Here is a 12,532-nt window from a genome sequence, read left to right as displayed (position 1 = left end):
AACGCAAATCCTTGATCTCCTGAAGCCTGTTTTTGCTCTGTTGCTGCCTTGTCACCTACCTTCAGTGGCAGTGTGTCGGATCAAACCACCTGCAGAACCAAATGTTTGGGAAAGGAAAGGCAGCTCCGAATTATGGACCTGGCACATTCATGCTGGTCTCAGAAGGGTGGTCCATCTTTCCTGTCAATACTGGAAGCATTAGCTTCCTATTCTGCTGCTCACAGCGCGTGCACGCACACACACACACACACACACACACACACACACACACACACACACACACGGCTGCAGCTCTGATGTCTGTTCTGGTTAAATATCACAGCGATCTCCAGCTGCTATATAGGCTATAGTCTCAAACTTGAAATGTGTCTTTTCCTGCAGACAGGACAACACACACACACGCGCACACGCACACACACTGCAGTCCTGCAACCAGAAGTTGAGCTGAGGGAACCTTCCAGATGCATAAACACTGTTTTCTGTTTAGAGAAAATTGCTAACTACGGGATTTATGATCCTAGTCCAGTATAATTATACTTCTGCTGTTCTCTGACTTGCAGTCCTCTTTCCTTTTGTGTATTTTTGATTTTCTCAGAACTGGAGAGTGTGGTCTAAACTCTGCTGTGGCCCAAGATGGATTGTTCTCCTTTCTCCTCTCCTCCTCCTCTTCCTCATGATCTTCGTGATGGCGGTCACTTTGCCCCTGCCTGTGCCGCCTGCTGACGTTGACCGGCAGCCGTCCAGAATTCTGAGTGCCGCGGGGAAGTTGAAACCCAGGGTAGTGGAGCCTGCAGCGCTCAGCGGCTTCCAGCAGCCTGCTCCTCACATCCATAGCAGGACCTGGAGACGCAGCTCTGGGAAGGAGATGTCCACACACTCGGCACTGCTAAAGGCTGTAGCGAACTCTGCAGGAGCTGTGAAAGTCAGGAATCATCCTGACTTTCACAACAAGAAGCAAAGAAACCAAGACATGGCGGATGTATTCACTCAGTCTCAGCGTTCTGACTTTACAGGCAACAACATGGAGCTCCAGAGCAGAACTAAGCCAAGCAGCCACATTGCTGTGGTGAAGCACACTCTACACACACACACACATCTCAAAGGAAATGTTTCCACAACAGACCACAAGTCTTCTGCAGCAGACACCATAAAAAGTGTCCGGAAAGCTGCTGCTCACAGACACACACACCAGGTCACAGTCAGACAGATGACTGACAGCCAGACCAGGGAGAGGCAAAACCAAAGTCACACATCTTTGGAAAGATACAGAAAAGCTTCAAAGCACTCTGGGAAACGTGGCAGTGTGGGTAAGGAGGAAATGCCCTCTAGTGATCTGAGAGAGGATCGTCATTTGTCACTGGATGACAGAGAGGCTGTGTCGGACGTCGAAGCCACCGCTCAGCAGGGTGTTAGGGACTGGTGTCAGGGCCTCACAGAGCCGGACTTTTCAGATGTTGACCAAAGGAAGATCAGGATAGGTGGAGACCTGCAGCATCTGCACTGGCTCAGCAGGGACGACATAGAGAAGATGGAGCTCCTGGCTGGAGGGGAAGTTGTCAGTAAGAGCAGGGTGCCGGCTCATGGACAAGTCCTCCAAGTGGCGCTAGATCTGCCTGCACCTCACCAGGTATGTTCCTCCATCCCTTTATGCTACTAAATTATTGAATAAATAAACATATGAGCTCAACAACAAGATATTTGTTGTTTTTAATCTGTTAATATTAGGTTATTACACCATCAGAGTGGAGCAAAGTTTTATTCTATCCATTTAGGTTTCCACTGTTTAAGGAACTTCTGATCATTCATGGAACTTCTTTAGACATGTTGACAGTTTACGCTGACATTAGCATTTGGAACATCTGTGCTGCTGCTATATGTTTAGCATGGAGATTCTATTTTAGGCTTGAATGGCTTCAATGATAGGCTAACTCCATTTAGCACAACTTGAACACACAGTATTCTGTTTGTGTCCCATCAGATTGTTTTTTTTTTATAAGGAAGAATTAACAAACAGTGGACCAAGAGAAGTGGCTTCGTCCTCCGTTACTTTTGTTTGAGGATGTTGCTCGTGCATCAGATTTATGGGCGTACCAGAAACACCTGAATACAAAGGTTCCAGCTCAGGACATTTACATGAAAAATTAATAAATTGATTAATTGTCTTAGATTTTTTAAATCGTTAAAATCTATGTAATTCATTGAAATGAACGCATTAGTTTCAGCCATAGTTTTTGTGCAGCTCTCTGAAGATCCTGCTACAACATGTCAGTCGGGTTTGGTTCTGGGCTTTGACTGGACCATTGCAATTTTCTCACTTTTGACTGATGGGTTTGAAGTGTTTGGCCTTTTTCAGCTGTCCTGAAATGATTGGCAGCTTCTGCAAGGTCATGCTGATGTCTTCCTATGTTGGCACTGTGAAAGCTCTGTCCTGCGTGCTGTAGAGCAGCAAACAGCTGTTTAAAAAGAACTCACTCACATTCCAGCTCCGGTCCAGTTGAAGACACAGGAGAAGACCCAAAAAGTTTAACCATTATAAACAAATGAGAAACTACCGAAGGAGATGCAAATACTGCAGAGTGAGGTGAAGGGGCTCAGCCTGGTAACAACACTGGCTGTAATTGGCTATTTATGATAGGAAGGACAAATGGTTTAATATCTAATTGACAACCAAGCAGCTTCAAAAAACAAACAACAAAAAAACCCAACAGGAAGCAAAATTATCTTTCCTATCATAGATGTAAGCAGGAAGCGTTTGGTAAACAATGATTCTAGTTTTGTTTGTGTTTTCTTTAATATGTGGAATCTGTTTTGTGTTTCTGACCAGATCATTTCATTAAGTACTGAAGGGTGTACTTTGTTTTTTTTTCCAGACTGTGCTTGTATTTGCTTTAAATCTCAATGAAAACTAAACTGTAAAATCTGAATGTGATTACCTGTCACAGAACATCCCAGCGCTGAGGGATTCACAGCAGCCTGGAGCCGGGCACAGCGGCCGCTGCCAGCGGGGGCTGTGCTCCCTGGTCAAACGCCCTGACGATTGGTTTGAGGTGTTCGCTTTCCACCTGGACAGAGTCCTCGGACTCAACAGAAGTCTGCCAGCAGTTCTCAGAACTTTCCGCGATCACATTCTACCCTACAGATTCACTGACGGTGAGCCAAGGCCGGCAGTTTGGTGGGACCCGGACATTCAGCATCTGGATGATAAAGACAGCGACCAGAACTCAGTGCCTCTCAGCTGGGTTCAGTACCAGAAGCTGCTGCGGGCCCAGTGTGGGAACCAAACAGGCCTGAGCTCAGAGCCGTGTGTTGGGGTTCTGCATGCAGAGTGGGGAAGACTGGCTCTGTTTGACTTCTTACTACAGGTAAGAGAACATGTTTCCGTTTTCTTCTTTTGACTCGGTTTGCAGAATTATTCAAACCTGTTCAACTTTTACACATTCGATCCTGCTGCAACTTCTGACCTTCATGTATTTTATTGGGAGTTTCTATGGCAGTCAAAGTAATGCCTCATTATGATGAGGGATAGAAGTGATATTTTGCTTTTAAAGTTTTTAACTAATAAAAGTCCCAAAATGTGGCATACAGTTACTTACAGCCCCCTTTACTCAGATAGTCCTAAATAAAATTCAGGGCAGGTTTGTTATTGGTGCTTTTTACCCCCAAATGGTTGCCACTGGAGATTAAAGGATTTCTCAAACATCCATGACTGAATCAAAGCAACAATCCAGGAACATTTTTGATGAGGGAATAACTTTTCTAACATAATACAATGCTCAAAAAAGTTGATTTTATATAATTTCCCCCTTTTAGGGGACAGAGTTTGATTTGTAAAAACAACAAAAGCCTAAAGCAAACAATCTGAGGAGATGAATATTTTTATGGGCACTGTAATTCCCTCAGTTTCTTTTTTCCACAGCTGTACCACATTTCCTCTGATTAGTTCCTCTGGTTGTTTTGCTCTTTTCCACCGCTGCAACACTCAGATCCAAGAGTTTTAGTAGAATGTTCTAGAATATTAGGTGGTTGCTGGTCAGTGGTCATTATGTTATGGCTAATCAGTTTAGACAAAAAGTTTATGGAGATGATGTTTTCAATCTTTCTGTATTTCCTATAAAACAGAGATGGTTACATTATTTTGTAATGTTCCAAAACAGACAGAGTCTAAAGCTCCACCGGATAAAGCAGAGCACCACTGCTGGAATCTGTCCAGCCTTACTGGTTTCTGCTGAAAGTTTTGCTCTCTCTCCTTTGGCCTGAATCAATCAACATGTTGCGGTTTACTTTAAAATAGCTTCTTACATATCTCTGCTTCCTCTGACTATGTGAAACAGCACCACTGTTGCTATCACCACAAACGGGTAGCAATCAGAGACGGTGCATTTACTGACCAAAAAGAGATCAGACCAATAAGTTTCCGACCAGCCAGTTGCCAGTCTACGTTGATCGAGGTGAAAATTGTCTCATTCTGGTCCACAGCCATTTTTTTTCTGCTTCTCCATGTTTCCAGGGAAGACCATACATTTTAACACAACAATATATAACCAGATTCTTCATAAAAATCCAAGTGTGGCTGGCTTGGTCTGGTGTGCATGCAGTTCTCCTTCAGTAGAAAATATGGGTCAAAATGAAGCGTAAATGTTTCACGCTGTTACGTTGTCTCCTTTGAAGTCACTGTAGTTGCTGTGAGAACCAATTAGCTCCCATATTTTATTGGTACATGTTGAAGGTTTGAAATGGAGGAATGATTCGAACACAAACACAATTGTATTTATGTTCAATGTACAGTATATATACAGTTCATACATCCATGTGTATGACATAATTCACCTACAGATACCATGTCATGACAACCCTGCAGATGATTAATATTAATGTGATTATGCTAAAAAAAAACTTCAGCTAAATGAGAACATGAGTGGTGTGTGTGTGTGTGTGTGTGTGTGTGTGTGTGTGTGTGTGTGTGTGTGTGCCAGCACTAATGCTGTCTCTGTCTCAGTTTGTTTTTTCCCATTGCAGTATGTATACTTCCTTTAAGCTTCTGTCACTTTAGGGGATTATTCTTACTCAAATAGTAACTTCTGTAGCTTCTATTCCCTCACAGTAACTTGTATTTATTTGTGTTTTTCAGTCTGAACATCAAAATCCCCAGGACAGCAGCAATACAAGCACACAGACACAAATAAGAGCCTGAAAAGGAAACTGAATATTAAACAAATCCTGAAGCTGTGCTAATCCTTTGTGTATTAGAATAAACATTAAGAGGAGAAGAAGAAAATGTGTGTGGTTCTTGGTAATTCAGCATCGAGCAGTAAAGGCATATATTGATATTGTCATTTTTACAATGTTTTCTTTTCAGTTTTGTTTTAGCCTGTATCTCACTAGAGTTATGTTTCCATGGTTTCCAACCTAAAGAAAAATAAAAGATCTAGAAAGACGTTTTATTGTGGAGATCAGGTACAGTTATTGGACGTCATCACACACTGAGAGTCTATTTTGTTTCTGCCTAGTTTCCTTGCATGTACAGTAAATGGTTTACTGTCTCAGTGTTTTGAACGTATTGCTCTGCTCGCTCTGACATGTCTGAAACAGGATGGACCCTCTGATTTCACAGCCTGCAGTAGTAATTTAGAGCTGCTTTGTTCTGAGATGGAGTGTGTATTTAAACTCCTTCTAAAGTGTATGTGCGTGTGTGTGTCTGTGAGACTGAATATGAATAACCCATGAGGCAGATTCTCCCCCTTGCTGCCAGTAGTCGATCCCTGTAACATGGCCAACCTCTAATATCCTCAGATTGAGCTGAACACTTGTTCCTACATGTTGCCTCGACACGTCCTGTGGCTCCAGGAGCAGAGCAGAGTGGCTCCAGGTGTGAATGGGTCCGGGTTTCATTGAAGGGAATTTTGGTTCAGTTTTAATGCATAATGTGAATGCCAAGCGGACCAGAGACCGCTTCAAAAGCAGGAAATTGACTCTAGTGCATGGCATTCTGGGTAAATACAACTAAAACAAACATGCAGGTCTAGCACAATGGGTCAAGGTCTTTCGACAAAGACAAAAGAGAAATCCTACAACCACTAAAATCTGACTCCACTCCATTTTTGTTTGCATTTTGTGAAGAAGGAAGTTGCGCTCAGTGTCTTCAGAGGTTTTTATGTTGTTTCCCTCAGTGGTTCTTGGTGCAGCACCACCACAGGCGAGGAGGGAAACAGGTTAAAGTGAACCATTGAAGCTGGAAATGTAACAAATGTTGCACATTTGGTCTCCAATTGAACTGAGTCCCCCTGACTATCTGGCGTGAAAACACCCTTACTCTGTAGTCTTTGCTTTATGTTGTCTCTTCTGCAGATTTCTGAGTTAATCTTCTGTGACAATGGGTCATTTTCCCTCAGTTCATGCCTCAGCTACTCTGCATTTTGCTGATTGTTCCCATCTGGTTCTCATGGTTCTTTTACGTCCCCAGCAGATAAGATGTCCGTCAGTTTCCTCCACTCCTCATCAGGTTCTTGCCTTGTGAGTTTTCTGTTGTCCAGCCTGCTCTTCTCCAATGCTTTCTGACATTCAGTTATTGTAATTAGAGGATGCATCAGCACTATGACTATGGTATAAAACACCACTTCCTGTTTTCTTGTTGTACATGCTGATGTTCATTCTGTCAACTTGATTTAGTTCCTCCTTACACCCACACAGTCACACTAAGACCCTGATGAGAAGACCTCCGTGGTGAGAAATGTGGGTTTATTTTTAATGATCTGTACTTCACTTTGAGCTGTTTTTAGTATGAAGAGTGCTTCATAAATAAAATAGATTGATTGATTGATTGATTGATTGATTGATTGATTGATTGATTGATTGATTGATTGACTGATTGACATTGGAAACCATCCTAAGTCTGTGGATCTGATGGGTCCAACAGGGCCCCAGCCCAACCTGTTGCTATTTGCTTTGGAAAACAGAAGCTGCAAAAAAAAAAAAAAAAAAAAAGTAATAAGAATTCCTAGTCTACATTCTGTCAATGAATGCACCATTGCAATCAAACAACATAAAAAAAAAAAACAATAAAATCCTTAAAATGTTGAAAAATATCAAATCAAGTTATCATAAAATAAAATACTAACAGTCTTGATTATTAACAAATAAAGCATGAGTTATGTTATTGTGAGACTTTTTCACTGCATCATCTTTGAATTCTGTTCAGAACCATGGACAGCAGCATCCCAGAAATCAGGTTCAAAATAGATTGAAAGAGAGCTGATGTTCACTCTTGGTAGTAAGTCCTAAAACTTAAAGTTTATGTTGATTATTACTTAAAACCTACATTGACTTAGAACCTAGATTTTCCTTCTTTCTATATTGCCAAATTTAGAAATATCCTGTCTGGGGGTGATACTCAAAAACTAGTCCATGAATTCGTTCCTTCTAGGCTGAACTACTGTAATTCTTTTACCATCAGGGATTCACAAAATGCAGTGAAAATCCTCCAAAATGCTGCTGGTGAGGTGGGACTTATTGGTAAATGTGACAATGTTCAGACTAAAACATTGAGAATATCAGAGTCAGAGTGATTAGTGGAGGAACTGAGCGTCAGGGGAGTATTCTGATTGGTTGATGGTGACAGGGCAGGTTGAGAGGTGGACTGGTGGGTACGGCAGGTAAGTCTGGTGTTTAATGTCTCTTACTTTGTGCAGCAGTGCTTCTACAGAATGAGCTTTGCTGAAGCAAAATGATGCATGTGAACCAGGCAACCAGAACCACAAGCCCTCCTTATGAATATCGTTTTATAGGCAGGTATTCTTGAATGTTGCAAACAACCAGTGACCACCAAGGTCACACATGAGACTTACATGGATCTGGAGAACAAAACCCAGCAGCTTATGGTAGACTTATTGAGCTTATGGTAGACTTATAAAGAGGACTTATTGTTTCCAGGAACGGCAAGAAAATAATTATCCCATAGCCGTATCTTATTCTATTTTTATCTGACATATTTCTTGTGCTCCTTTTTTCTCTTATCCAGGTAAATGACCGTCTGGACAGGAACTGCTGTGGGTTTACACCCGATCCAGCAGAACTCTGCGTGGAGAACCGTCTGAACATTAAGTGTGGCAACAGCAAGGAGTTGCAGCTGGTTCACATCCTGGTGAGCAAAGCAATTATACGTCACTAGTGCCGTTTTAAAATCTAAGTCTTACAGAAACTGCTGTTTCAAATAGCTGTATAAGTCCTGCAATTTTTCTTTTTCATGCTGTTGCCATGTCGTTATTATCATAGTAATGGGAATGCTGACATTTAATATGCTGAAATGGACTGAACCAGTTTCCTTTGTTCATTTTCCTTACATGACGTTGGAGCTGAAGAAAAACACTCCAAATTTAGATTACACTGTAGCATGCTGTTCATCTCTGTTGTTTTAATGTAATGGAATGATTATTATCATTACTGAACAAGTTGATAATTATTTCAATTAATTTTTTTTTCATTATGTAATAATTGTACAATAATCTTAATGCCAACGTTTTTGATCCAGGCCACATTAATGCATGGCATGGTTGTTGTCCAGGTGAAATAAGTGGAAATAAAACACATACAGACTGTACAAATTAAATATGTTAGTTTACAGACTAAAATATTTACCTGCAAACTAAATATCAGAAAATAAAAATATCTGTCGCAGATGCTGATCCGGTAGAATCATTGGTAGACCTCTACTAGTACATTTCCATTAAAGCGATATTTAATATCTTCAGGATTCTTTTCTAAAAGAGATTTTTAATCTCAGTTGGATTTTCCTGGTGAAATAAAGGATAATAAATAATAGCACAGTGGACAATCCCATCTGTTTACCTGTGCGTCTGTTTGCTCAGGTGAGGAAGACGGATCCTTCCAGACTCGTGTTCATAGATAATGCTGGCAGACCAAAGCAATCCAGCAGCAACCTCAACTTCAGGCTGCTTGAGGGCATTGATGAGTGAGTGAACAGTGTGACTGCTGAACAAACAGAACACACACGCACACACACCCACACACACGCACACACACACTTGCCCACATCTACATTGCGAAACAGGAGGACGCACATAAAACATCTAACAACCTTTCTAGTCACCATTGCTAAAATCAACAGATATTGTCCTGGCCTCGCTAAGCACTGTGACTTTTAACAGTAACTCAGCTATACAGGTAGCTAAACACTTTCCCATCCGTCCACCAAGAAGCACTCCATTTGGTTCTTTAGCAGGGTTTAATGAGAATCGTGTAAAACTGTAACACACAAAGGTACAGAAAATGAATGCCAGCTAGGCTAACGCGCCGAGCTAACACAAGTAAAAATATCTATCGTCACATAAAACATGTCAACGGGTTACAAATTATGATTTATATGACAAGCAAATTAGAACAGTACTTACAGACGATGCCGTTTCTGCACTTAGATTAAGAAAACACAACAAAGAGAGCTTCTTTCTGAATACATGGACCAACGGCTTTCTTCCTTTCTGATAAACAAGTCGTAGTAATAAAAGCGACCACAAGATGGCGTCAGTAAGCCAGTAATAGACAAAATTATAACATTTGCCAGATAGCCTCAGTAGATTAACTTAACATTGAATGACATTAAATTAAACAGGTTTCACTACAGATATTGTTTTGGCAATTTTAAAAGAGTATTTTTTGTGTGTAAAGGATTGGAGCCTAACACCAAAAATGATCACTGAAAAAAAAACCACAACCTTTCTTGTTTTTAACAGATGTAAGACTGAATTCATTTATTTATTTTTTTTGTATTATAATTTTAATACTGTGAAGTATCATCACCTCCTGTTCAGCTTTTCTTCTAAAAGATTCTTAGACAATTAGCAACAGCAATAAGTTTAACAGACGGAATAAGTAGTGATGTAAAACAGCCCCAGGGTTTACTGGGGGGGTTCTATAAGTTTAAAGTTTAGACATAATTAATGATCCGTTGGTTTATAGTTCTAAAGAATACATCCTGCTTTGGTAGTTCTATTGTCCCCTACTCAAAAACTCAATAAACAAGTTATTAAATAGTCTCAAATATATTTATATTTCTTACTGATAAACACAACAAAATGAATGAGAACGTCTTAATGAAAATCTAAAACTAATTTGGGCACAAATAGAAACTTCTTGGTGTGAGGAAGCTGCATTAGCCCTACCATGGAGCTGCAGCAGGTGAAGCTGTTTCATGTCGTCTGTCGTCTCTGCTCAGGTTTCCAGAGAAAGCTGTCTCCGTGCTCCGCTCTGGCTGTCTGGAACATCTGCTGCTGCGCTCCCTCTACGTAGACAAGGAGTTCTGGGAAAGCCGTGGCGGGTACACGGCTCTCAGGCCTCTGGTCCGCCTGGTGGAGGAGAGGGGGCACTACATCCTCCAGCACATCAGAAACAAGAGGATACATCTCAGGAGGGACCTGTGACTCGGCTGGACCGAGCAAACTGGAACAGGAAGTTGAACTCCTGTCTATGGATATGAAAGTATTTCCTCAATGTGACCAAAGGTTGATGACTGTGGAGAAAAACAGACCAAATTCAGTTTGGCTTTAAGTCAGTTTACTTAAATAGCACCCATATAAACACATCATCTCAAAAAAGTCGACTAAATTCAATTATGTGTTTCAATTAATCCTAATTATCAAACAGTGCAGTCCAATTCAGATTTATTATTCAAATTAGTTTAAAAAGTTTTCCATCTGAAGAAATCAAGCAGATTGCTTCAAGTCACTCACTGTGTTTCCATCCGTCAGAAAAACCACAATTTAGCAATTATGGTGTTTCCATTAAATAAAAAACTCAGTTACATCAACAAAGTTTTGTGCACATTTGGAATGGAAACAGCTACTTACTTGCAGCATTCATTCCTCCTGGACAAGCACATGGTGACAGTGGGCAGTCACTTGAGTTGTGTCATCGACCTTACAGCAATCCCTTACACTGAGGATGCATGTAGCAACTTTAGAGAGGAAAATCTCTTAGTGTAAACGGCCGTCTACCACAGCTGACTGGGGCAAACGGCCTTGGGGTTTGAGAAGACAGAACAGATACACTAAGAAAGAAACAGATGATCCAGGTGTATTTTTTTTGTGTTAAAGAAAAGTAAAAAGGTAATGGCAGCAGTAGCTCTTTTCTTCATCAAGGAGAGGAAAACATTTTACAGATAAGCTCCTAAAGCCTTTAGAGGCTATGTGACAAACGCTCCGACCTTTGTCCACGAGAGAAACAGGCTTTTACAACAATAACAGAGTTTGTCAAAGCTGTAGCTCCTTTGGTTGCTTTTTGTAGAAGACAGACAAGGTCAACTTCTGAAAGACAGGGCCAAGAGCATCATCTATAGGAAAAGGTGAAGTTATTGGCAGCAGCTCAGCCGACGTGGCACAGATAAGCACATCAGACCAGATGTAGCTTCAACAAAAAGAGAACATAAAGTTGAAAAAACAATAAAAATAAACAAAGACCCATTACATCCTGTTCACAGACATCACCATTTCTGCATGTATTTATCTATTTATTGTGTTGTGCTGGAGGCAGTCAGTGTCTGGCTTGGATGCCTGTTTTTATGAGATAAGCTTTTAATCAAAGGATTAAAAATGGCTGTCAGAAAATTGCTTCTGGACCAAATCCCAGCAGCTTTGGGAAGAAGATGGACCCAAATGTGAACATTTTTTTACATTTTCTTTTTTTTTCTTTTTTGTGTTAAAATGCACAGCAGTCACAAAGCCATAATTGAAAAATAATAAATAAATAAGCGACTGGCTAAAAATTGAGTTGCGTTCGAGAGTGAATGAAGCAGAGGCATTCTTTGTCAGAATGACACTTTTCTAAACATGAACTGTCACACTGCTTTTTTTTTTTAAAAAAATATCAGGCAGTTGTGAAAAGTTCAGATTTATTTTTATTTTTTTTTAACTCAGATTAAAAATTCCAGAATTCCAGTCATACTCTAGTTTGTGGCTTAGTTATATTTTCTGTCTCATCTCTGAATAAATGCTCTAAATTAGATCTAGTAAAATGTGTCCTCCTTTCTTTATCCCCTGTTGATACGCTTTACTCTAATGTTTTGGCTCCTTTTTTAAATTGTGTAACAACTCCGAGTTAATGGCTGCTGCTGGCAGTACATATTACATTTGGCTCATTAAAGCCCATCTGGATGATGTCATTGCTGCATTTATACGACATTGTGCTGGGAGGTTCTTGTGAGCACAGAAAGAGAAATAGAAACAGAAACAGGATGTGAAGTAGAACTAAAGCCTGATGAGACTTGATATTATTTTACTATTTGGTCGATTCTGGCTGACGTATTTGAGATACTAAGGAGCAAAATATTCCTGCCTTTCTTGGATTGCAACATGGTTACTTCATCCCAAGGACTAAACAGCAACACAGGGTAAGTGGTGTGGTGTATGCAGCTCTGGGTCAGAACAGTCAGCTGTCGGTTCAGGACTCAGCAGTTCAGCTATGTCTCAAGGACAAGGAGTTCATGACAGTAGAGTCTCAGAAAGAGGAGTGAAAGAAGCCATCTTCA

The 12,532-nt window shown here is 40.6% G+C and overlaps 1 protein-coding gene across 3 annotated transcripts; it reads left to right on the top strand.

Annotated features, from left to right (window-relative positions):
• The first annotated feature begins 599 nt into the window (after positions 1-599).
• On the top strand, positions 600-11,854 carry gask1a (golgi associated kinase 1A). Of its 3 annotated transcripts, none has more exons than XM_015042229.1 (6): positions 600-1,246; positions 1,283-1,627; positions 2,943-3,362; positions 8,015-8,137; positions 8,862-8,965; positions 10,226-11,854. In XM_015042229.1, the coding sequence occupies exons 1-6, from the start codon at positions 674-676 to the stop codon at positions 10,428-10,430; spliced, it is 1,770 nt and encodes a 589-aa protein (XP_014897715.1). In that variant the 5' UTR covers positions 600-673; the 3' UTR covers positions 10,431-11,854. The 3 variants fall into 3 exon arrangements, with proteins under 3 accessions (XP_014897715.1, XP_014897716.1, XP_014897714.1); XM_015042230.1 differs by having other exon boundaries at positions 600-1,251; positions 1,288-1,627; XM_015042228.1 differs by having other exon boundaries at positions 600-1,627.
• Positions 11,855-12,532: the final 678 nt, after the last annotated feature.

This window comes from Poecilia latipinna, unplaced genomic scaffold (genome assembly GCF_001443285.1).
Source record: "Poecilia latipinna isolate Pla-1442-1.1 unplaced genomic scaffold, P_latipinna-1.0 Scaffold581, whole genome shotgun sequence".
NCBI classification, from domain to species: domain Eukaryota; kingdom Metazoa; phylum Chordata; class Actinopteri; order Cyprinodontiformes; family Poeciliidae; genus Poecilia; species Poecilia latipinna.
This window is presented reverse-complemented; position numbering and strand designations above follow the sequence as displayed.